At 43.2% G+C, this 26820-nt stretch overlaps 1 protein-coding gene across 2 annotated transcripts in view; it reads left to right on the top strand.

Annotated features, from left to right (window-relative positions):
* LOC126344332 (tyrosine-protein kinase Dnt-like) overlaps positions 1 to 26820 on the top strand; it is a 211478-nt gene that overhangs the window by 115157 nt on the left and 69501 nt on the right. For both annotated transcript variants that reach the window (XM_050002011.1, XM_050002012.1), the window contains exons 2-3: positions 3383 to 3510; positions 16828 to 16934. In XM_050002011.1, the coding sequence (XP_049857968.1) occupies positions 3383 to 3510; positions 16828 to 16934 (235 nt within the window). The remainder of the gene's footprint in view (positions 1 to 3382; positions 3511 to 16827; positions 16935 to 26820) is intronic.

The raw sequence follows: 26820 nt of genomic DNA, 5'->3' as shown, positions 1-26820 counted from the left end.
TCTCAGACAGTTACCCTTCGAATGGCATGCACAATTTCGTTGACGTTATGAAGATGAGCGTCATCGGTAGACTCAAAGGATTTTCTGAACGAAGGCAATCTTTAAGTTCCTTCCAGTCTTTTCTCAACCGTTTGAACCATTCGTAACACCAAATACGGCTTAAAGCATTCATTATCATAGATATTATGCATTATTTTATGTGTCTCTGTAAAGGCGTTCCTTAGTTTCAGCAAAATTTAATGCAGACGCGTTGCTCCTCTAACTCTACGATCTCGAAATTCGCAAACTGCACAACTCTATGCTCATTAGAACCACCGAACAATAACTAACAGACATACTGCAGTGAAACTTCCAGCAGTTATACATTAAACACAGGCATTTGCAGGGGTGCAAATCAAATTTGAACCCAACACACCATTGGCGTGAAATTACGACTGTTGCGCAACTTTTCAAACAGACCTCGTACATTGTGGGACTGTTACCAGGTGGCCAAGTGACCCTCCACCGCTGACGTAAGACATGGCAGTGAAGTGGTGTGTACATGCCGGACGTTTGAATGGAAACAGCGCACTAAGGTGGGTGGCATGTAACAGCGTTTCAAAAAGCCCAAGACCACACTGTCAATGAATTTTTTTGTGTATCAGCACTGGTCGTCCAACGTGTCAGCAATGAATAGTGCTTCACTCGGAGGAAAAAGACAGAAGAAAATTTGTATAAAGATCCTAACCGGCAGGAACAGGAGACGAACGTCGTTCCTTTTCAGTGACATCAAGTTTCTAATCGGGTAGGAATTACTGCATTCAGAGACTGCAGATAATTATCAATCTACACTCCTGGAAATGGAAAAAAGATCACATTGACACCGGTGTGTCAGACCCACCATACTTGCTCCGGACACTGCGAGAGGTTTGTACAAGCAATGATCACACACACGGCACAGCGGACACACCAGGAACCGCGGTATTGGCCGTCGAATGGCGCTAGCTGCGCAGCATTTGTGCACCGCCGCCGTCAGTGTCAGCCAGTTTGCCATGGCATACGGAGCTCCATCGCAGTCTTTAACACTGGTAGCATGCCGCGACAGCGTGGACGTGAACCGTATGTGCAGTTGACAGACTTTGAGCGAGGGCGTATAGTGGGCATGCGGGAGGCCGGGTGGACGTACCGCCGAATTGCTCAACACGTGGGGCGTGAGGTCTCCACAGTACATTTATGTTGTCGTCAGTGGTCGGCGGAAGGTGCACGTGCCCTTCGACCTGGGACCGGACCGCAGCGACGCACGGATGCACGCCAAGACCGTAGGATCCTACGCAGTGCCGTAGGGGACCGCACCGCCACTTCCCAGCAAATTAGGGACACTGTTGCTCCTGGGGTATCGGCGAGGACCATTCGCAACCGTCTCCATGAAGCTGGGCTACGGTCCCGCACACCGTTAGGCCGTCTTCGGCTCACGCCCCAACATCGTGCAGCCCGCCTCCAGCGTTGTCGCGACAGGCTTGAATGGAGGGACGAATGGAGACGTGTCGTCTTCAGCGATGAGAGTCGCTTCTGCCTTGGTGCCAATTATGGTCGTATGCGTGTTTGGCGCCGTGCAGGTGAGCGCCACAATCAGGACTGCATACAACCGAGGCACACAGGGCCAACACCCGGCATCATGGTGTAGGGAGCGATCTCCTACGCTGGCCGTACACCTCTGGTGATCGTCAAGGGGACACTGAATAGTGCACGGTACATCCAAACCGTCATCGAACCCATCGTTCTACCATTCCTAGACCGGCAAGGGAACTTGCTGTTCCAACAGGACAATGCACGTCCGCATGTATCCCGTGCCACCCAACGTGCTCTAGAAGGTGTAAGTCAACTACCGTGGCCAGCAAGATCTCCGGATCTGTCCCACATTGAGCATGTTTGGGACTGGATGAAGCGTCGTCTCACGCGGTCTGCACGTCCAGCACGAACGCTGGTCCAACTGAGGCGCCAGGTGGAAATGGCATGGCAAGCCGTTCCACAGGACTACATCCAGCATCTCTACGATCGTCTCCATGGGAGAATAGCAGCCTGCATTGCTGCGAAAGGTGGATATACACTGTACTAGTGCCGACATTGTGCATACTCTGTTGCCTGTGTCTATGTGCCTGTGGTTCTGTCAGTGTGATCATGTGATGTATCTGACCCCAGGAATGTGTCAATAAAGTTTCCCCTTCCTGGGACAATGATTTAACGGTGTTCTTATTTCAATTTCCAGGAGTGTATTTAGAGGGAACATTGGAAAGAAAAATGCATGCGCTGGACGTATTAAGTCAGGAACATCGCAAAAGGCCGCAACAGTGGCTAACGAAGCTGGACGTCTTGAAAATTCAAAAAACAAAAAAATTGCCAGTAGCTGACTGGAGAGACGTAGTGACCTCCGATTTTGCTTTCCAAGTACCGGAACGTGTCGGTTGCTCCCTGGGCCGAATGAAACGTTTAACGGAGAATGTGTGGAGAGAAACTTTCAGACCTAAGATGGTTCTGCAAATTTTTCAGGGGTGCTTTCCATACGGTATGTCCCCTAATACAAGTTACCATTAAGATGAACGATGAAAATCATTTAAAAATTCTCGGTGGTGAAGTGTTGCAGTTTCTTCTACAACTTTACTACTAGTAGGCTGTATGCATACCCGTATTCCAAAGCGACAACACCTGTGCTCACAGGGTCGCACCAACACCAAGTGTTACGCCTTCCAGAAAATGAAATTGGGGTTGAAAAGATAGCGTTTTGTCTCAGTAGGAAAGATTCAAGCCGAATCGCAACTGATTCTGAATACGATTCGGCTAGCAAAGTGCCACCACTATTTCCAACAATGGTGAAATCGCGAGTAGCGTTGAATACAGGCACGAGAGGACTACTGTGAAGGTGGCTGAAAATTAGGTTACGTTTTCTGATTTTCAAGGGGATATTATCGGACATTTTAGGTATCATCTGGTCCGTACGTGGTATCATGGATACTCTGGCATTCTATTGTATCTTGATTGGCTAGCTAAATCACTTCATTTTAACCCCATAGAAAATTTCCGGGGCTATTTGAGCAGCATGTCAAACGTAGGAAGCTGTATACCTATTTTGTTTGTAATTTACTGGATGTATTCATCAATGAGTGGCTTAAGCTGTTTATGGTGAAAGTGAAGATACTTACAGAATCTCTCCCTGGAATATGGATGTTATGAAGGCAGAGGCGGTTTTGCTCGGTATTTGCGTGATGTCTTCTGGGGTGACAAATTGTTTGTCCGGTATGTTTATCTCAGATAGGCAACAGGAAGACGGCCCAGGGTGTCCTGTCGTCACGCGGGAGCACAGCCAGCTGTCGCGCCTCAGGTGACGGCGTGCTTGTGTTTGTTGCAGGCCTGTCGGCGGAGCTGTTCTACGTGCGAGAGGGCGTGGTCAACACGTACGCCATGAACTTCGTGGTGCCCGTGCCGGCGCACATCAGCGACCTGGTCTTCTCCTGGCAGTCGCTCGCCAAAAACCCGGTGAGTATCTACATTCAGAACCCGAATCGTTTAGAGCAACCCTGAACTTGCATCACTCTCCTTCGTAACTTTTACTAAATTCAGTGTTCTAATTCAGATTTCCTGTCAGTTAATCGTGTACGAAGCAAACACTGGAGATCACTGTGTTCCACTTACTCTTAGTCTGCAATCATTTCACACTTGGAACAGAGCAGTGACCCATGGAGACTCACTCCAGCAAATAAGTGGCCCCTTTCTGTCAAAGCGCGTTATGCTGATGGGTTTCTACCTTGCCTGGTGATGAGTTCTCAGAATGCAGATGGAAGTGGGCTCATTTGAACAGACTGCTTGCCTCTCGCGAAGGCAGTGGAACTATTCAGACTGTGTGTTCTTGAACCGCTTTGTGAAAACACACTCCGACAAAAAGCGACACCACGACTCGGGATTTTGTTTTTCCGCCAACAGATAAGACAGAACCCATTATTTGTTCCGAGAAACAGCTAGAGTGGGAAGCTAAGAGCCGTTTTCTAAATTTTTTTGCAAGTGGTGACCGTGAATTGATAGGATAAAAAAGCGAGACGATGACGTAAGCTCGTGAGTCCCATATTCTCGAACAGTGCAGGCCAAAAGACGGCCGATTGGAGAATGCGTTTTACTCAGTTTTCGTTGCGAGAAAAACCGTAATGCTACAAGTACACCAGTAGTTAAAGCTGGACGAACTTTTTGTCGCTTGTGGTCATTTTTGACGTCAACTCTGAGCAAAGCACACACAGGAGATGGTAGAAACCCAAAGATTTCACTTAGCGACAAAGAAGCGAAGAAGACGCACTTCTGGACGTTGCTTTGAGAATGATACTTGCACTTAAATATCTCTTAAATTTCCTCACTTAAATTTTGTGAGGAAACTTTAATTCAGATCACGTTTCCTTCGCTTTAGTGTGCATCATCCCAGTCTACTCGTCAACACACAACAGTTTTGGTGAGAGTATTTAGCGGTGGCTGCCGTAGTGGCCGAGCGGTTCTAGGCTTTACAGTCTACCCCCGCTACGGTCGCAGGTTCGAATCTTGCCTCGGCCATGGATGTGTGTGATGTCCTTAGGTTGGTTAGGTTTAAGTAGTTCTAAGTTCTAGGGGACTGATGACCTCAGCAGTTAAGTCCCATAGTGCTCAGAGCCATTTGAACCAACCATTATCTAGCGGCATCGACTGGTTAGGACGGAACGAAGTTAAGGATTTTCCAGTAATTCAAAATATCTATGTAAATTCACCCACAATGAGGCCGAAAGGCGTGGTTGTATGGTTAATTTAATTTCTCTACCGGTACAGTCACACAATCATAATTACCCACCTGCGGCTACGTTATAATGCTAGGAAGTTGGTCACTACCGACAGCGTTTCATATCGGACGACTTTCCCAGAACTATTGTTGTTTGTCATAGTTTACTTTCATGTTTCGTTTAGTTGTTCTTTGTCATGTACTCATCTAAATTCTAAGCAGTGTCCATATTAATATGTGCGCACTGCATGCTTTGTAATAAGATTGGGTTCGCGAGACATAAGTTTTCGATTTCATAGCCGGTGAATCCAGTTTCTCATACAGTTTGTTCATATTCAACTCTGGGAATGTCAAGACCGAAGGCTCAGTGACAGGGCAATTTCTGCTTTTATAATAGCTTCAATTGAAAACCTTTAACAATTTTATTGAGTATCATAGCTCTTCAGGAACCGATATGCCTCTCAGCAACGCAGGTGGTGCAGAAGGAAGGCTCAACTCGATTGGCACTTCATGCACTGCTGATGTGAAGTATCACATCCAACTTACTCTTACTAAGTATATGTATACACTTACCTTTAGTAAGAGTAGGTTGCATGTGACATGTGTCAGGAATGTTGCATTCTTTTGACAATGGCGAGCTGCTGAACCGCGTAAGGAAAGAATAAACTAAATGTTTGATGGTCAATATGATAGTGTCATTATAAATACAGAAGACGACAGCCATGTCTGATGAAGCTCCCATGCAGTGTTTATAAACTGACAACGTACAATAAAAGGAGAATGACTACATTCATTCTATAGGGAAACAGAGAGGCAAGCAGGCAAGTCCCTGCTATTTCCACTTACTTACTTTACAAGAAGTTCCTAGGGGCTGTTTGTTAGTGTTGTATCGATCCTTCCATAGCGCGCCTTTCAAATGAGCTGTAAAGCACTGCTAGGACTTGCTAGGAGTTTTGATTTTCCCCTAAGTGTGTTAAGAACATCCATAACAGAAAAATTCGTAACTAACTAAAGAAGAAATGTACATCAACACTATCTACGTAGGTACGTTGTAATTGTGACATAGAGTCACACCGTAAGAGTGCTACCACATTGAACATTAATATGAGTGCTCCAGAATTATTGAATTGGCCACGAAAGTAAGCGCCACTACTTAGAATCCAGTGGGTGGATTTGACGCGTTTCGGGAGAGGCATCTCATCAGATAGTCAGGAAACCAAAATACAAAAATGGTTCAAATGAGCTGCGCGGGATTAGCCGAGCGGTCTAGGGCACTGCAGTCATGGTCTGTGCGTCTGGTCCCGGCAGACGTTCGAGTCCTCCCTCGGGCATGGGTGGGTGTGTGTGTTTGTCCTTAGGATAATTTAGCTTAAGTAGTGTGTGAGCTTAGGGAGTGATGACCTTAGCAGTCAAGTCCCATAACATTTCACAGACATTTGAACATTTTTGGTTCAAATGGCTTTGAGCACTATGGGACTTAACATCTGAGGTCATCAGTGCCCTAAAACTTAGGGTTACTTCAACCTAACTAACCTAAGAACATCACACACATCCATACCCAAGGCAGGATTCGAACCTGCGACGTAGCGGTCGCGCGGTTCGAGACTGAAGTGCCTAGAACTGCTGCGCCACTCCAGCCTGCACCAAAATACAAAAGAGAGAACACGTACAAAGCTACAAAGAGCAACAAGACAATTGTACGATAACAAAATTTCATCGTATAGAGAGCTGTCATACACACCATGATCATATAGTTATGCAGATGCAGAAAGATACATTGTAACTGATACAGCTGTCATGGCAGACTAATCTCAGAGCTACATTATGTTTTCCAAGTAAACAATTTGTGCTATCACAGGACGATGAAGCATAAATAAGTGGTGCCGCATAGCAACGAAAACAAAATAATTAATTACAATGCCCTTACAAAAACCTGTTGAATACAAAACAGAACTTTCACAAAGGTATACAAAGCAAGAAAGTTAAACAACATACCAAAAAACAATTCTTCCATTGGTATAAATTGCCATCAGTAGAATAGGCACAAAAAATAAAACTTGTAAGGTATACAAACCAGTTACACAAAATCAGAATTGAGTGGCGTATTGACAAATACCGTACCACATAATGATATAGAATAAAATATGTGAAATTCCAATGTTAAGCATGCCAGGTGTAAACATCCTTTTGTAGCTAGTGTAGTCAACTTACCAAACCTCGAGTTGTCTTCTGATGAGCAGTACTTGTTTATAAAGGTCTGAATTTTAATCTCCCAGCAACAGTTAACAACCAAAGTATTAAAAGAGTTGTTCTGAAATTAAAAATGTTTGTGAACAATATAAAATTCATTCCTGGATCTCTTCAGGCAGCCATTGAAGTAAAACGTGTAAAGCCCTTGAAAAATAATTTAACGCTCAATTAGCATCCTAAACACTTCTGTTATCAGTCATGAATCTGGACACAAAATGATGTGGAAGTAGCGTTATCGTAACAAGAGTCAACAGCGACAGCCGGTCGTACTTATTTGAGCTAAAGATTCTGTTAGTAAGACATAAGAATTTTTTGAACACAACAACATTAAAGAAGACAAGAAAAATCCTATGCCAAAATTTATTGATGATTTGAAAAACAAAATGTGTGAACAATTCAAATTTTCTGTTCTATTCAGGCGTTGCTAAGGGAAAATGTTTCATCATGAACCCAAAACTTCCAAAATTGAGGACACAGATTAAGCTTCATAAACAAGGTTATCGAGTAAGACCCCATGTGAATGGATACCAAAGCCCCATATTTGTAATAAATAGTTTTTATTAAACCAAATTAAAGAAGCTCACTTTTTTCTAATACTTGGTTCGTTAAGAACAATTACGAAATGAAAGCATTAATTAAGAATTGTAATGTGCCAGAAGATTCGTTTCTAGCTTCCTTTGACATCACTAATCCTTACAATAACATCCCGCTTGACGAAACTTTGGAAATAATTCATATGAATTGTATGAAACATAAAAATTAGCCGTTGAGGAAGACTATGAACTTCTTGAATTTATTCCTCTGATCATTTCTTTTAATTTTTTTGTTCAACATGGTAAGAATTATCATAAAACTTGTGATGGGGTGCAGCCGCATCAGTTATTCCGACTGAAATACTTTTTAATTACCCATAGAACACCTTCTTCAAAAATAGTCCGTCCATTATGTTTAAAAATGTATTTTATCGTAGATAAATGAATGACGTTGTGATTGTGTACCTTGATAACGAACAGGCATCGAACCAAGTGCATCTGAATTAGAGAATAATAAACGACTGAGCTTTCTTGATCTTATGTTAACGAGAGAGTGGGCACCTCAGTCCTTTTAGTATTTGTCGTAGATCAGCAGCCACTGACTGTATTTTGGGTAACGATTCTGCCCATCCACTTGCACTCAAACGTGCATACTTTCAATCAGCGTACAATAGATTACACAAGTTTTAGCTCAGCACTAAACGCTTGAATAAAGAGATTGATATTCTTATGCAAGTAGGTCGTGCCAATGAGTATTCGGATTCATTCATATCTGCTATCGAGATAAAAGTCTTTGGTAAAAGTCACCTGAAAAACTTAATGTGTCCGTATTTCACTCAGGACAGCATTGTGAGACTACTGCACTTTCATTCCGGAAAGTTTCACGCGCGAAAAGAGTTAAGTTTCTTGTAGCGGAATTCTGTTGACGATAAACCGGATAAATACAGCTGATCAGGCGGCTAGAAATTTAAATGTCGTTCCTGTGACTCTACGTGAGTCATACTGGAAGAAGCTTTGCCACTAGTTTCGTGAACATGCTTGTAAATAAAATTCATCACTCGTGTGCCGTTTAGCAGGTGAGGGACATCGAAAGCTTCCCATAGACAGATGGATGAATGTACTTCATGTGGAGCCAAAAGGGAGTGAGTTAGATATTTTGGAAGAGTTAGAAAATTTTCTACACCAGTCGTGTGACTCATGTTCAGTGTTGAATGAACAGCTGTCTTCAAGACGCCAAAGGTTCTTTAAAATAATTAAGGAAATACTACACTTGTAATTCTATGCAATTCCCACCGACTCTAGAGTACTCCACATACATATTAGTCGGCGGTTGGTTGTTACGCCTCTTACTTTCGTCATATTCCATTAATTACGAAAATTACGGGAATTACTTTTACTTGCACCACTTCCTTTCAATTTACCTGTTTTGTGCTATTATTTACGCTCTATGTTGTTTTAAGCAGATCTATCGATCCTGTGCACACTTTTCATATACATTATTCTTCAGAGTTTGAGTCCCTGACAGTTTTGAGATTCAGAGTTTTTTGTATTTCATTTACTGATTAATGAGTTACAGTATTTTATTTATTACTTACGATATCCCTCATCCGGTCCTGTAGCAGTGGGAGTTATTGCTCTAATTCTATGTATGTCACATTTTTATTTTTCATTATGTAGAAGTAGGTTTTCCGCACATACTGCATTTGATGGGTCTTCTGGAGGACTTCAGTCGCTACCATCCTTTAAATGTAAATTTGTTGTTATTTTATCTTGTTCTGTTAACTACTGAGTACTTTCAAGCATTATTACGGACTCTATACTTCTTTATATTTCTGGATCTTTGCTACATTATTTTATGTATTTCATCTTTCTCTTGATTTATTTTTGTATCTTTCGATGGTTCTAGTTCCTTTACCTAATCCAGTGAGGGCTTGCATTCGTGTCATATGTGAGGACTGTTTCTTTCTTGTTTTCTTTTTAACGCTGAAATTTCATTGTTCATCACTATGTGGTATGGTTCACACTTTTTATCAATAAGTCATTTCGTGTAATTTTGATTTTCTATAACTCGTTTGCATACCTTCCTTACTCGTTTTAGTTTACGTGTCTATTCTACTGACGGCATTTCATAGCAGTGTAAAAATTGTTTTACAGCTTGTTTTACTTTCTTGCTTTGTAGAACTTTATGAAAGTTACGTTTTGCATTCAATACTTTTCTGTCAATAAATTAAAATTTATCACTCTGTTTTCACTTCTATGTGGCACCACTTATGTATGCTTCACCGTTCTCTGGTGGCTTAAAGTATGTAGCCGCAGAGCGTGACGTAGTTTTGATATTAGTCTGCCATGCCAGACTTATCGGTTACAACGTGTCTTTATGTATTTGAGTACCAGAGGATCACGGTGTATGTGTCAGCTTTCAATATGACGAAGCTTTGTAATTGCACTCTTGTCATGTTTCTCCCTATACATTTGTATAATTTCTGTCATTTGTCTTTTGGTTTCCAGACTGTCTGATGATGGGTATCTCCCAATAAGCGTCGAATAAAGCCATTGGTTACATAATTAGTGGCATTTCATTTAGCGACCAGTTGAGCAATTTGCAGCACTCAAATTAATACGTGGATATCGCTCTCTGCTGTGCAGTGCTTGAAATCGCCGGCCGGAGTGGCCGAGCTGTTCTAGGCGCTACAGTCTGGAACCGCGCGACCGCTACGGTTGCAGGTTCAAATCCTGCCTCGGGCATGGATGTTTGTGATGTCCTTAGGTTAGTTAGGTTTAAGTAGTTCTAAGTCCTAGGGGACTGCTGACCTTAGAAGTCAAGTCCCATAGTGCTCAGAGCCATTTGAACCAAGTGCTTGAAATCAACATTATTCATAGTTATCCGGTACGGCAGGTAAAGCGTTCTACCAGCCACGGCCACTTTCCTCGTCACACGTGCTGCTCTCTCTCAATAATGAGACTGTTCCAGCACACGTAATAGCGTGCAGTAACTACCTAGAATCCGTCTACAGCACTACAGTGCCCCAAAACACATACGCAGTGCAGGAACTTAGCAAAACAGAGTTACTGGAGCGCAAAGTTCATGTGTTTCGTTTTTCCTTTTATTGTTACTATTGTTAACTACCAGTGTAAGAAATCATATCTCTTGTGTATGTAAAAACATCCATTTCACTTTTCCCCTAGAAAGCATTTTAAACTCGATGTAAATACATCCCCTATTTCATTTTGGTCTATTTTTCATGTTATTTAATTTTTGTTGTTAGTTGGCTAAAGAACGGGTTACCTGCTCCTTTGACGGCCTTCCTCAATCCCTACCCTCTACCCGTATGAGTGAGGAAAAAGCCAGTATTTCAGAGATTTCTTCGACAACTTCCCTTGACGTCATAAAGCGGCTGTTGTGAGACTCTTGACAACAAATTAGCATTCAACTTAACACGTATTGATGAGTGAGTTAGTCAAAGCTGTCGTAGTAGCCAAATCATTATTCCCCCACCGGAACAAAATAACGGGGCAAGGCGCTGCGTTCGCAGTCGACGTAGCAACGGTAAATCGCCCTCTCTCAGTGACAGGTGCGGCTCGTTAGGGCGCGCCCTGGCCCCTCGTGGCCCAACTACAGGACCCAGCGGTGACCCTCCCACCGCCCCCGCCGCCCCCAACCCCCACGACTCTGCCTCCCTCTCGGCAACCAAAGCAGGTCCCGCCCACCGACACGTCCCCGTGCGCATTCTAACTGCATAATCCTTGCTTGCGCCGCCGCCCGCGCCGCGTAATGGTTTTCCGATATGAGGATTCCCGTCATTACCCCTGCCGCAATTGGCAATTTCCTCCTCCGGTGGCGCAGCGGACGGCACGGCGGCTGCTGGCAGTGAACGCTTCCGGCAGACGGAGCCCGGAGAACAGTTTCCGCAGCGACAGATCCGGCTCGCTGGCGCGCGGCTTCCGCCCGCTCTGCAGGCGCACCGAGCCCGGCTAACTCCGCAGGCGCTGCACACGCAGGCGATAATTTCTCGTAATGAAAGCTGCAGTATGCAAAACGAAGTTTTCCCAGTCGAAAACAGTACATTAAGGGCTTGGGAAAGAAAATGTGAAAACACCGCGAGAAGTGCGGACTTGATGATGAATGCTGATTCTAGCCCAGCCCTCAAGTTGGTTGCTGTATTTGACGATGAACGGTACCTACCCATTATCCTCAATACGTTGCAAGCGTCAGTCGGTTTCAGAACAGACTACTGTTCAAATATGTGTGATATCTTGTGGGACTTAACTGCTAAGGTCATCAGTCCCTAAGCTTACACACTACTTAACCTAAGTTATCCTAAGGACAAACACACACACCCATGCGCAAGTGAGGACTCGAACAGACTACTGTGTAGTTGTGATTGTATTACGTCGGAGCTCAGTGATTTCGAACATTGAGAAATTGTTGGTGCTCCTATGGTTCTTCCGTAACTATGGTTGACGATGTGTGTGGTATTTCAAGAGGCGCCGTATCAAAGATTTATGCTCTGTACAGGAAAAGAGGACAGATATGTACGCCGGGTGATCGTTACAGACGGTCATTTAAGAGAACTACACTCCTGGAAATGGAAAAACGAACACATTGACACCGGTGTGTCAGACCCACCATACTTGCTCCGGACAGTGCGAGAGGGCTGTACAAGCAATGATCACACACACGGCACAGCGGACACACCAGGAACCCCGGTGTTGGCCGTCGAATGGCGCTAGCTGCGCAGCATTTGTGCACCGCCGCCGTCAGTGTCAGCCAGTTTGCTGCGGCGTACGGAGCTCTATAGCAGTTTTTAACACTGGTAGCATGCCGCGACAGCGTGGACGTGAACCGTATGTGCAGTTGACGGACTTTGAGCGAGGGCGTATAGTGGGCATGCGGGAGGCCGGGTGGACGTACCGCCGAATTGCTCAACACGTGGGGCGTGAGGTCTCCACAGTACATTTATGTTGTCGCCAGTGGTCGGCGGAAGGTGCACGTGCCCGTCGACCTGGGACCGGACCGCAGCGACGCACGGATGCAAGCCAAGACCGTAGGATCCTACGCAGTGCCGTAGAGGACCGCACCGCCACTTCCCAGCAAATTAGGGACACTGTTGCTCCTGGGGTATCGGCGAGGACCATTCGCAACCGTCTCCATGAAGCTGGGCTACGGTCCCGCACACCGTTAGGCCGTCTTCCGCTCACGCCCCGACATCGTGCAGCCCGCCTCCAGTGGTGTCGCGACAGGCGTGAACGGAGGGACGAATGGAGACGTGTCGTCTTCAGCGATGAGAGTCGCTTCTGCCTTGGTGCCAATGATGGTCGTATGCGTGTTTGGCGCCGTGCAGGTGAGCGCCACAATCAGGACTGCATACGACCGAGGCACACAGGGCCAACACCCGGCATCATGGTGTGGGGAGCGATCTCCTACACTGGCCGTACACCTCTGGTGATCGTCGAGGGGACACTGAATAGTGCACGGTACATCCAAACCGTCATCGAACCCATCGTTGTACCATTCCTAGACCGGCAAGGGAACTTGCTGTTCCAACAGGACAATGCACGTCCGCATGTATCCCGTGCCACCCAACGTGCTCTAGAAGGTGTAAGTCAACTACCCTGGCCATCAAGATCTCCGGATCTGTCCCACATTAAGCATGTTTGGGACTGGATGAAGCGTCGTCTCACGCGGTCTGCACGTCCATCATGAACGCTGGTCCAACTGAGGCGCCAGGCGGAAATGGCATGGCAAGCCGTTCCACAGGACTACATCCAGCATCTCTACGATCGTCTCCATGGGAGAATAGCAGCCTGCATTGCTGCGAAAGGTGGATATACACTGTACTAGTGCCGACATTGTGCATGCTCTGTTGCCTATATCTATGTGCCTGTGGTTCTGTCAGTGTGATCATGTGATGTATCTGACCCCAGGAATGTGTCCATAAAGTTTCCCCTTCCTGGGACAATGAATTCACGGTGTTCTTATTTCAATTTCCAGGAGTGTATGATGGGGGATGGCCACCTCAAACGTCAGTGCAGAAATGAATGTCTCACTCGCGAACCCGGCTAGCACCAAAATAACAAGAAGGGAGATGCATAAGCAGGGCGTTGAAGGGGGACGTGCGGTTCTAGGCGCTACAGTCTGGAGCCGAGCGACCGCTACGTTCGCAGGTTCGAATCCTGCCTCGGGCATGGATGTGTGTGATGTCCTTAGGTTAGTTAGGTTTACGTAGTTCTAACTTCTAGGGGACTGATGACTTCAGACGTTAAGTCCCATAGTGCTCAGAGCAATTTGAACCATTTTTATTGAAGGGTGAACTGGAGTTCCAAAACCGCTCGTTCGTGATGCAGATGTCCATAACAAGATAAATCCGTGCCGAAGCTATAGTAACGTAGACTATGGAGCATTGGAAGAGTGCCATTTCGTCGGATAAGTCGTGTCGCACACTGTTTCCAGCACCTAACCGAATTTACGTTACAAGAGAGGAAAATGCCGGAATGGGCTCCATGGGTGCTCTAAAAATTTTCAAGTATTTCGTCTATCAGGGAGACACTGTTTTGCTCATAGTTTCAGACGTTCCTGAATCTTTTTCCTTGCAATTATTAAGAGTTACAAATTAACTGACGAAGGAAGAAGATAGAAGATTACAGAGAATATATAGGAATACTTGCATCGTCGTAAGTTATTCGGATTTGCAAAAGGACCCTATCGAAAAACATAGTTCGTTCAATGCAGCGCTGTCTAGCAGAAGAAAGGAGATTACTTTAAAAATGAAATAGACATCAACACAGTACCCCTGTATTTACCATCGGTGACTCCCACTAAACCCCCTTCTCCATCGGGCTGCGTGTAACAGGAGTAGATCACCCTCGACTCTACGGATTATGTTACCCTCCTCCCCCCCCCCCCCCCCCCCCCCCTCAGCAAGAGAGCTTTCTGAACGAATGAGATATCAAATAGTTTGTAATTCAACGTAAAATTATTTTGTGCAATCTCTTGTTGTTTTAAAAGAATAAACTTTTAAAACAAAAGGTCAGTATATTAAAATAGTAGCCTATAGCCTTTGAATAAGGGCACCGCCCTATACATTAAAAAACCGTGTTAAACATTCCAAATACATACTGAGTTCATGTATAAGCATTGACACGTGTTATACATGAAGTTATTTAAACAGAAACAGTGTGATCATTTCAGTTACGCTGATGTTGAAGAAAGACAACAGAAGATTGTTATTCTCAATAAATTACCAGAAAGAATTAAGTTAAATGTCAAGAAAAGGTTTTTTTTAAGACATTCAAACTTCAACATGAAGAAATAAAATTTGCACCTTGAATTACATGAGCTCCAATCTTTACAGAAGCACAAATAGTTCTTTATGATGGATATCAGCAAGTTGGTGGGATAATTTTAAAAATAAAACAATTGGATAATCATATAGGCAAATTCTGTAATACTTGAGAATGGCGGAATGGAGAGATATAATAAAATTGACTAGGCTTCCAACTACACTTTCTGGACATAAATTAAATGTTAAGTATCTGAAGTGATCAGACCTACGAGGGCTATCCACAAAGTACATTGCGTTTTGGAATTAAAAATAAATAAAGTATTGGAATTTTTTTATTGTATACAGATGAAACCCACATTTAAATACTACTTTTATACATAGTTGCCATTTAAATTAAGGCACTTATCGTAGCGATGGACGAGCTTTGAAATTCCTTCATCGTAAAATTCGGCCGCCTGCGCCATCAACCAAAACGCTGCATAGACAACCACTTCTTCATTGATGGGAATAAGTGGAAGTCGCGGCCGGCCGCGGTGGTCTCGCGGTTCTAGGCGCGCAGTCCGGAACCGTGAGACTGCTACGGTCGCAGGTTCGAATCCTGCCTCGGGCATGGATGTGTGTAATGTCCTTAGGTTAGTTAGGTTTAAGTAGTTCTAAGTTCTAGGGGACTAATGACCACAGCAGTTGAGTCCCATAGTGCTCAGAACCATTTGAACCATTTTGGAAGTCGCTCGGTGCCAGGTCGGGAATGTTCGGCGGATGAGGAAACAACTCCCACTTAAAAGATTCGAGAACTTCACGTGTGGCATTTGCCGTGTGGGTCCGGGCGTTGTCGTGAATCAGCAAGATCTTTGAGCCCAACTTTCCCCTGTACCTTATTTTGTATTGCTCTTCTGAGGTTGTGCAGAGTTTGGCAATAGCTTTGAGAGTTTATTGTAGTGCCTTTTTCCAGGAAATCCAAAAAAAGCGCACCTTTTCTGTCCCAAAAGACAGTCGCCATCACCTTCCTTGCCGACATTGTCTGCATGCATTTCTTGGTTTTTTTGGGGGAAATTGTGTGTCCCCACTGCATTGACTGCAATTTTGTCTCGCAGTTCACATGCTTAACCCAAGTTTCGTCACCAGTAACGATGCGATGGGGTAATGAGTTGCCATATTTCTCGTAAGCGTCCAAAAACGTTAACGCTGCAGCCACCCGTTGATTTTTGAGAATCTCTGTCACGATTTTTGGTATCCATCTTGCATAATACTTGTGGTAACCAATTCCGTGCAATAAACTTCGTGAAATTTGTGGAAAACTCATAGAGAGTTTCGTTATTGTGAAATTAAGGTTTACACGGACCGCGGCATCGACTTTCTCGACAAGTTCGGCAGTCACTATGTTGGGTCTTCCACTTCTCTCTTCGTCGTGAACGTTAGTTCGGCCATTTTTAAATTTTATGACCCACGACGCACTCCACCTTCATTGATTATGTTGTCGCCATACACTTCACAAAGCTGCCGATAGATTTCTACCGGTGTACAGTTTTTTGCAGTCAGAAACCTTGTTACAGCAAGCACTTCACACTTCGTGGCATTTCCAATTAACGCTGACATTTCAAACTGTCACAGTAACTCAACGGAGTACAGCACGAACCTCTCACTAGCACGGCAGGATGCCGACTGAGCGGCGAAATGCCATGACACCAAGATGGCAGCGCTAGCCCCACCCCTAACGGACACAAACTAAAACGTAATGTACTTTGTGGATAGCCTGTAATTAGTCTTTCACTGTCAGACTTACACATCACAGTGCAAAAATGAACAGGGCAATGTGCCTGCCATAGAATATTACATTAACTTCAAGAAACACAGTTCTCAGCGCCAGCAAGAACGTGCTAAATATGGAGAGAGTAAACAGCAGGTGTATGGCCTTGAGCGTCAACGCCGCTGCAACATCTTACCTCTTGAGTCACGACATCTGCCTGTAGCCGTGCTTTTGCGTGTGCTGCCGCAGCTGCCGTACGTGCTGGCGATCGACTACGACAACCACGAGGCGATGCGGCCGCCGCAGCTGAACATCTCGTCCCGAGGCCTCATACCAACCAGGGTGCAGACTTTCAGGTAAGCTAGCAGCCTAAATACACCTTTTACTGGTGCCCAAGCCTAAGCTGTCGAGCAGTTTCAAATACGGACGTCTTCATTACCTTATGTTACATTGTTACTCTGATACGTTGGCATCTGGTTAATTTTTAGACTCGTAAATCTTCACTGATATAGTGATCGTTTTATAACCAAATACTGAGTTTTCAGCATTGTTTCCACCACTTTGAGCCCCGTGCACCAACGGCAATATTTCAGTATTAATTTCGTTAATGAGCTGTTCTGAAACAATTTTGTGATATGTGATGTATGTAATTTTCGACAGCAGTACGTTTCTCTATTCGCAGTGGTCACTACCTTCCACCACTGGGCGTTCCAGCTTCCATGGTGGGCGGTAGGCAGTAGGAGTCTTAAACATTTTCATTAAATTCACATCAAATTTTGACCCAAAGTATTTCGTAAGTAATTATTACTATATGCTTTGACTTTCTGCAACTCAGCTTTATAAAATTTATGAATTAAAGTTATTTTACAAATTTATAAATCACTATTAATGTAGAACCGGTGGGTGGTTACAAAATTTTACTGCCAACGTGTAGTTAAAAAAGTTGACTACCCGTCATCTACAGCATTTCGGAGAGACACTGTCCTCCCTTTCTCTCTATCTGATAAACTAAAGAGCAGCAAAATTAGAGGTATCTGCTATGTTGTAACGATAATAACCCTTTCTTCTCGTGCAGAAAAATTATTAATCTTCTAAACTCGCTTGCTAAGACGTGGTCCGATTTTGCGTTACAGTTCGCATTATAATGGGTATGAAACGGTATCTCAACGTACGTGATCTCTACGGTCACTGCTGGATTTAGACATTCCACCGACAGTACGAATATTATAGACATTTTCAGTACGTCGTGTCTTGCAGCTCTCAAGTATTGAGGAAAAGACTATCGTTCTGTTTTGGATCAACAGAAGGAATTAGCAACTTCCACCAACAGTTCAAAAGCATGCAGAAAAGCATCGCCTTTACCATAGAAGTCCGCCTCTATAGCTGAATGGGCAGCGTGACGGACTGCCGTCCTGCGCGCCTGGGTTCGATTTCCGGATGCGTTGAGGATTTTATCCTCTCAGAGACTGGGTATTGTGCTGTCTTCGTCATCATTTCATCCCCATCCGACGCGCAGGTCGGCCAATGTAGCGTCGAATAAGACCTGCACCAAGGCGGCCGAAACTGACTCGCATGGGGCCTCCCGACCAATGACGCCTAACGCTCATTTCCATTTCGACTATAGAACACGAGCGTAACCGCAGCGTGAACTTCCTTGAGGTAACTGTTAGCAACACGAACTCGGTACATACTTTCAATATCTCCCGCAAATCCACAACTACAGGTATCGTCATTCATAACAGATTTTGCCATCTTGGAGCAATAATGAGGCACACTTTAGATCAGCAACAGATCGAATCACAAAATACCCTCCCAGCAATGCAAATATAAAATCAGAACTGAAACCCTCAGAGTAGTGGCGAACCGTAATGGCTGTAACACAGAACTTGTCCACAAATTATATTAAAGGAAATTAAATACAGAGCTCAAAACCATTAGAGATGATATTACGCGCTGGCCGGAGTGGCCGTGCGGTTGTAAGCGCTACAGTCTGAAAACGAGAGACCGCTACGGTCGCAGGTTTGAATCCTGCCTCGGGCATGAATTTGTGAGATGTCCTTAGGTTAGTTAGGTTTAATTAGTTCTAAGTTCTAGGCGACTGATGACCTCAGAAGTTAAGTCGCATAGTGCTCAGAGCCATTTCAACCATTTTTTTAAAATTACGTTGACAAAGACTGGAACAGAAAAGAAAGATATATACTATGTACTTGTATCAGAATAAATTACTCAATAACGAAAGCAAATCTCAAAATAGAGTTCTGCACCTCAATACATTATTAACCTACATTATTCAGAAAACAGACAAAACACAACAATATAACAGTTCTGGAGTTTACAAAGTCGAATGCAACTGTTGTAATAAAGCCTACATTGCACAGATAGGCAGAACTTTTAAAACGGGATGTGGAGAACGCAAAAACACAAGTGAAAATAACGTTTCAGCTTTCGGCATACAGCTCACAGAAAGTAAACACTCCACTGAAAATCCCGAGAGACCTTGCATAATGTCTCCAAAAGCCAATTAATTGACATTTTAGAGGAAATACAGAACTAAGTTCACAATGACTAAGCACCTACAACAAATGTTAAGAGAGCAAACCGAACTGCGCAGCCAGAAGTTCATATAAAATTCCCATAGCGCTTTAATCAGCCTACGAAAGACACCCCGTCTTGCGTTAATCACCAAATTCGCGACCACAAACGATTCATAGAAATCTTCAATAGCACCTTCAGTCAGCATATAAGCTGCACTCCATCCTACCTCAATAGCTCACCAAACTCGAGACTACAAACTATACAGTGAAACAATTGGCTTTCTATCGTACACCTATGATGTGATGGAACGTTGTGTCTCACTCTGAACTCAGTCAGTGATACTCATACAATCACTAATCATTGAATATATCAGAGATTATGTAAGATCTTATAATAAAAATTATTCGGATTAAAATTGTCAAAATTAAGAAAACGCCTACAATAATTAAGCCGCCATGACACACAGTCTAATACTATAAGGGCACATTTCCACTCCGTTGACCATACTGTTGTCTCGAGGATCACATGATGATGTATAATAAAACTACCACAATTGCCAATAAATAAATAAATTAATAACGCGTACCATTACCATAACACTGTGAGGTGTAACTACATCCGTGGCATCTTTTAAATTAGATAAGACACACATTACGTGTGGTGCCATAAACAGAAAAATACGCACCAACTATCTCTTAAATACAAACACTTAAGTAATTACTACACGTATATTTTATCATTTATACCTTTATTGTCCACATTCAAGACATCCAGTTACAACAAATGCTGTCCTCTGTAACAGGTGGCTTGTGGAAATGGGCAAAGTTGAACGTAGTCAGCCTGTAGAGAAAAAGTAGCATTAGTATTTGAATGTCTCTCATTGAGTAAAAGTGTTGTTGCCTACCATGAGTTCCCTGACATGAGTAAAACCAGAGTTGCTATTGGAAAACTTTGTGGCAACAACCATAAATAATTAAACGAAGCAACTGTCGATTATCTTCGATTGCAGCATTCATTACACACATTTAAGTTTCAACAGATCTTCTGCTATCTTCTTAACGAGAGGAAAACGTACCTGTAGCGACAGAGGCTGTAGTCGACCGAAGGGTTGGCGCGCAGCAACCGTGTTCTCCAAACATAACAAGGCACGAAGCATGGGAGCTAACATCCCATAGATGTCCGGGCTCACGTGCGGTTGCTCTTCGTCGAAATGTCTTGGCTCCAACTCGTCAAGGGATTGAATCGCCCTTGTCGCATTACACGCCCTAAATTAGACACTTGTGACCCTTTGGTTAAATTGTCTAGCTGATGGCAAATTTGTGAAACACAAAGTTAACGTAACATATAATAACAGTGGTAATAATATCGGGAACTAAATTAACGACCCATTAATGATGTAGGCCACGCAGTTGCGATTTGGATAGAATAATATCTATTTTAGAATAATATCTATACAGAAAGCAAACTAATGGCGAAAGTGGTCATATTTAGAGTTACTACTTAACTCGAGCGCTTATTCGTTTGACACAGTTCGATCATTCACATTGTCATCGCGAAATACAAGTTATCTACGAGAAAAGTTAGAGTTCACACGAGGTGTACAGCTGCTCACTGCTCCTAGATACCTCACAAAGCGAAATTTTTTAAGTCGTTTCACTTCCTAGCTGCCTAATGACCTACCGTCCGCTTTCATGTCTGCATCCGAACTGTACCCCTTGGTGTCTCCAGACGCAGACGAACTGTCCCTCTGTCCGTCCCCGGCAGCTTTTCCAGTGAGCGGAATATCCTCGCTCAACTGATTAGGGTAGTTCCCTTTCCTGAAGCCGTACATCTGCTTGGCTACAGCTTAATCTATATCATTTTATATTTTAACATATTTAAATAATCAAAGCTTTACAACTTTCACGTTCTATTTAAAATAACATTAATACCCATTACATAATTAACGTTAAATTCTTTTACATAAAACCAATACAATTTCCTTCTTAGATTTGAATTCCATGGCTAGTAGCCTTGTACCAATGCGCTTTCTGATAAATAAATAACAGATGTAACTATTATGCACTAAATTTTACAACACATTTTCTATTACCTACTGATTCAATAAGGTGTCATGATGTCATCGTTCGATGTGTTTTGTGTGGAGAAAATTATGATCTGATGTTTAACTGAAAATACTGTTAACTTAAATTTACTATATCTCTTAAACAAATAAAGTCACAGAGTTGATAAAACGTTTGTATATGCTCTTGTATATGAAATATTGATCGTTAAGATCGACCAAAGCGTTGAGACATTGGCATTCAGGTCTTCGTTATAAAGCTTGTTAATTTCACTATTATAGATATGATCAATATTCAAGTTTTATTGGGATCACCCTGAAAGTTTGTGGAGGATGGCAGATTAAAATTACTGTGGTTTCTTTCCTTGCATTACTACATAATTAAATAGTTTCCATAAATGTTTCCCTTTATAGCCAGTCTTAGATCTGCCATGTTTAACACTGCTATGGCTCCTCGGCCACAAACGGCTTCTACTGGGTTTCCCTATGATGTAGGTTCCCGTCTGTCTCACTCGCACACTACAACACTTAGGCCTCAATAGACAATAGACGACTGTGAGTTTCCCTATCTCGTGGTGAATCTTCACCCTGTGTGGCACGCAGTCCTGGACGACAGGGTTCGTTTCACAGTTCCTGTTGGCTAACTCCTTCGGCCATACACTTAAATGAGAGCGCAATGTTCGTTAACTCACAAGAAACTGAAAAAGAAAACGAGTCAATTAAGTATCTTGTTTTCCAAATATATCTTGAAATCTAAATGAACCTAACTGGACAATGTTTTATACAATAGCAATGTGCTAGTAAGTTATATACTTTTGTAGAACATGTGAACATCACAGTGCAGTTTCTGCCATCTAATCCTCTATACTATTTGAAGATAGCGGGTTTACGTGAAGTCCTAAAGGGCTTCAAGCTCACGAGAAACTGAAAAAGAAAACGAGTCGATTAAGTATCTTGTTTTCCAAATATATCTTGAAATCTAAATGAACCTAACTGGACAATGTTTTATACAATAGCAATGTGCTAGTAAGTTATATACTTTTGTAGAACATGTGAACATCACAGTGCAGTTTCTGCCATCTAATCCTCTATACTATTTGAAGATAGCGGGTTTACGTGAAGTCCTAAAGGGCTTCAAGCTCACGAGACTAACGCTGCACCATTACTGTGCTGAAGCACTAGCACGTCACGCCTTAAGCGCAACGTGAAAAGTATTATATGACGCAGAATTTATGAGCGCTGGCCAGTGTTTTTCGATAATACTGTACCTGAAAAATGCGATAACAGCCTTTATCCAACAAGCCGCTTTTCTCTGTTTTATTATAAGAGATTAAGCACTTGCTGGCATCGTCCACACCACACCTCTCTCTCTCTTCCCCTGCATTTCTGTCTTTCCTCGTATAAACAAGCCACCACCGAACTTGTAATATTTTATTTGGGAGTACATTACCTCCGCTGTTATTCAGTAAGCTATGTATCATCACGTGGCTTCGCACATACATATAAAAACTGCGGTTAAGCTTATGAGATGATCCAGCTTAAATTTCATAGTAATACTGTAAGTGTGGTTGCAAAGTACAGGGCGTATTAGGGCGCAGTCTCTGTAACAATATATGTCACAAGCATGGAAACCATCAATTTCCGTGCATAAGTTCATTATAGCTTATTTGTTCCGCATTCTCTCATCGATCAATCCCTAGAGTTCATACACGTTGGAAAAAATCACCCTGTGTAAGGAAGTTCGCTACACTCCAACAAACTATATTACTGTTCTAATTTAAAAGAAAATCTGTAAAACTTGAAAAAGAAATACCTACGTTTCCATCTCATGCCATATTTGGTTACCAAAGCAGTAGGTAACTAATATGAACTGAATATAGGCGTCATGCGAATATCAGGAATTCTGTGTTTCTGTAGCGCGTTCTAGATAGTGCTGTATGGTCGTGGTCGGTAACGCTAAACTTGACGTCCAAGTTTACTGCGTTACCTATCGGATATTTTCTTGATATGGTAGTGAAGTGTTCTTCGAACTGCAAGTGCTACAAGAGAAACAAATTATCCATGGTGGGTTTCTTAAAGTCACAGCATAGATGATAGCGTACTGAACAGTCTGTAAAAGCCGCTCATTGGATCACATTGGATGCGAAATATTTTTTAGTTGAGCGTGTCATGTAGATGACTTCGTCTTGTGCCTTTGTAGAGTTATTGTTTTTGTTATTGTTGTTGTTATTGTGGTCTTCACTCCGAAGATTGGTTTCATGCAACTCTCCATGCTGCTTTATCCTGTAGAAGCCTCTTCACCTCCAAATAACTGCTGAAAGTTTCATCTTTATGAATCTGCTTACTGTTTTCATCTCTTGGTCTCCCTTTACCATTTTACCCCTCACACTTCCCTCCAGTACCAAACTGGTGATCCCTTGATGTCTCAGAATGTATGCTATTAACCAGTCCCTTCTTATAGTCAATTTATGCCACAAATCTCCATTCTCTCTGTGTCGGTAGTAGCATACTGTTAATCCTGGAATTTGTTAGGATAGTAAGCTAAGTGCTTTTTCATTCCAAGTAGAGTGGCTTATATCCCGCCCACCCTTTCCAGTTGTCAGCTGTAGAGAAATACTATTTGGAAGTCATCAAATTGTTATTATACTTTCCAATCTGTACCTTGTCCATGAAGGAAAATACGAACGGCGAGAAAACTATATTAAATCTCATTTGAAATAAAATTACTTTACACACACTCAATCAATACAGTTACATCAGTAATTTACGCTGCAGCGCCAAAGGAACTGGTATATTCACGCTTTTTCAAATACACAGATATGTAAACAGGCAGAATACGGCGCTGCGGTCGGCAGAATCTGTATCAGACAACAAGTGCCTGGTGAAATTGCTAGGTCGGCTACTGCTGCTACAAAGGCAGATTATCAAGAGTTACGTGAGTCTGAACGTGCTGTTGTAGTCGTCGCAAGAGCGAAGAGACACAGCGTCTCCGAGATAGTGATAAAGTGGGAATTTCCCGTACAACGTTTCACGAGTGTACCGTGAATATGAGGAATCCGGTAAAACATCACATCTCCGACATCGCTGCGGCCAGAAGAAGATCGTACAAGAACGGGACCAAGTACGACTAAAGAGAATCTTTCAGCGTAACGGAAGTGCAACCGTTCCGGAATTTTCTGCAGATTTCAATGCTGGGCCGTCACCAAGAGTCAGCGTGCGAATCATTCAACAAAACATCATCGACATGGGCTTTGGAAATCAAAGGCCCACTTGTGTATCCTTGATGACTGCACGACACAAGCTTTACGTTTCACCTGGGCGTGTCAACACCGACATGTTGCCTGGTCGAACGAGTCTCGCTTCTAATTCTATCGAGCAGATGGACATATAGGGGTATGGAGACAATCCCATGAATCCGTGGACCCTGCATGGCAGAAGGGGACTGTTCGAGTTAGTGGAGACTCTGTAATAGTATGGAGCGTGTGCAGTTGGAGTTATATGGAACACTTGATACGACTAGATATGAATCTGACAGGTGACACATACGTAAGCATCCTGTCTCATCACCTGCATCCATTCATGTCCAATGTGAATTCTGAAGGACTTGGGCAGTTCCAGTAGGGCCATGTGACACCCCACATGTCCAGAAGTGCTACAGAGTGGTTCCAGGGACATACTTCTGAGTTTAAACACTTCCGCTGGCCATCGAACGCCCCAGACATGAATATTATTGAGCATATCTGGGAGGTCTTCCAACGTGCTGTTCAGAAGGGACTTCCCCCCCCCCCCCCCTCTCCCTCACACTCTTGCAGATTTATGGACAGCCCTGCAGAATTCATGGTGTCAGTTCCTTCCAGAACTACTTCAGATATTAGTCTATCCATGCCACGTCGTGTTGCAGTACTTCTGCGTGCTCGCGGGGGCCTTACATGATATTAGGCAAGTGTATCTGTTTCTTTGGCTCTTCATTGTATACTGTCACAGTGCGACCCACACAGCCTGCATCTAGTTGTTGAGATAGATGAGAATAAATGAAAAGGGGAAATGTCAAACGTTCTAAATAAAATTTTTTTCACGAAGCGCGTTTATAGCGCAGTATTGTTGACGGTGCTCAGCGGCGTGTCCCTAAAGTTGTTCTAAGTGTCAAATCACGAAGAAAATGTTTCCTTCGTTACGGGGTGATGCATGGTCTTTCCCTCTGGAGCTCATCTACATTGCACTCCGCAGGCCACCTAGTGCCATGCGGTGGAGGGTACATCTGATACCTCTACCTGATCCCCTTACTCTGTCCCATTCGCGTATGGGGTATGGAAAGAATGATTGTCTATAACCGTCTGTATTGCCTCTAATATCTCGAATTTCCTCGACGTGGTCATTACACAAAATGTGTGTTGGAGGAAATAATGCTGTGAAACTCTTCCCGGAAAGTAGTCTCTCGAAATCTCAATAGCAAACCTCTCCGTGCTGCACAACGCCTCTCTTGTAACGTCTGCTGATGGAGTTTGTTGAGCATACCTGTAACGCTCTTGCGCCGACTAAACGATCTCATGACGAAACGCACCACTCTTTGTTCGATCACCTTCGTCTCTTCCATTAGTTCTGCCTGATAAGGATCGGATATTGATGATCAATATTCAAGAATCGCTCGAACAAACGCGTTATCAACCGCTTTCTTCGTGAATGAGTTACATTTCCTTAAGATTCTTCTAATGAATCTGTCTGGAATCTGCTTTTCCTACAATTTGTTGTATGTGATCATTCCACTTAAGGTCGCTCTGGATAGATATTCCTAGATACTATACGGTACACAGTGTCCTATCAGTTCTTCGTCAATAGTGTAGTTGTACAGCAGATCATTTTTTTTCTTATGTAAGTGCAGTATGTTCCATTTATTTGCGTTTCATGTCAACTGCCAGTGCGTGTACCATTCATCAACTCTGTGCAGGTCATTTTACAAATCGATTTGTGGTGAAAGATTTTCAGTTTTTTTTTTTTTGTCATCAGTCTACTGACTGGTTTGATGCGGCCCGCCACGAATTCCTTTCCTGTGCTAACCTCTTCATCTCAGAGTAGCACTTGCAACCTACGTCCTCGATTATTTGCTTGACGTATTCCAATCTCTGTCTTCCTCTACAGTTTTTGCCCTCTACAGCTCCCTCTAGTACCATAGAAGTCGTTCCCTCATGTCTTAGCAGATGTCCTATCATCCTGTCCCTTCTCCTTATCAGTGTTTTCCACATATTCCTTTCCTCCACGATTCTGCGTAGAACCTCCTCATTCGTTACCTTATCAGTCCATCTAATTTTCAACATTCATCTATAGCTCCACATCTCAAATGCTTCGATTCTCTTCTGTTCCGGTTTTCCCACAGTCCATGTTTCACTACCATACAATGCTGAACTCCAGACGTACATCCTCAGAAATTTCTTCCTCAAATTTAGGGCCGGTATTTGATATTAGTAGACTTCTCTTGGCCAAAAATGCCTTTTTTGCCATAGCGAGTCTGCTTTTGATGTCTTCCTTGTTCCGTCCGTCATTGGTTATTTTACTACCTGTTAAGTTTCTCGCTGTTCTCATTTCTACTACTTCTCATTACTTTCGTCTTTCTCCGATTTAATCTCAAACCATACTGTGTACTCATTAGA

The sequence above is a fragment of the Schistocerca gregaria genome, chromosome 1, assembly GCF_023897955.1.
Source record: "Schistocerca gregaria isolate iqSchGreg1 chromosome 1, iqSchGreg1.2, whole genome shotgun sequence".
Classification (NCBI taxonomy): domain Eukaryota; kingdom Metazoa; phylum Arthropoda; class Insecta; order Orthoptera; family Acrididae; genus Schistocerca; species Schistocerca gregaria.
Note: the sequence above shows the minus strand (reverse complement) of the source record. Positions and strands in the feature narration are given on the sequence as shown.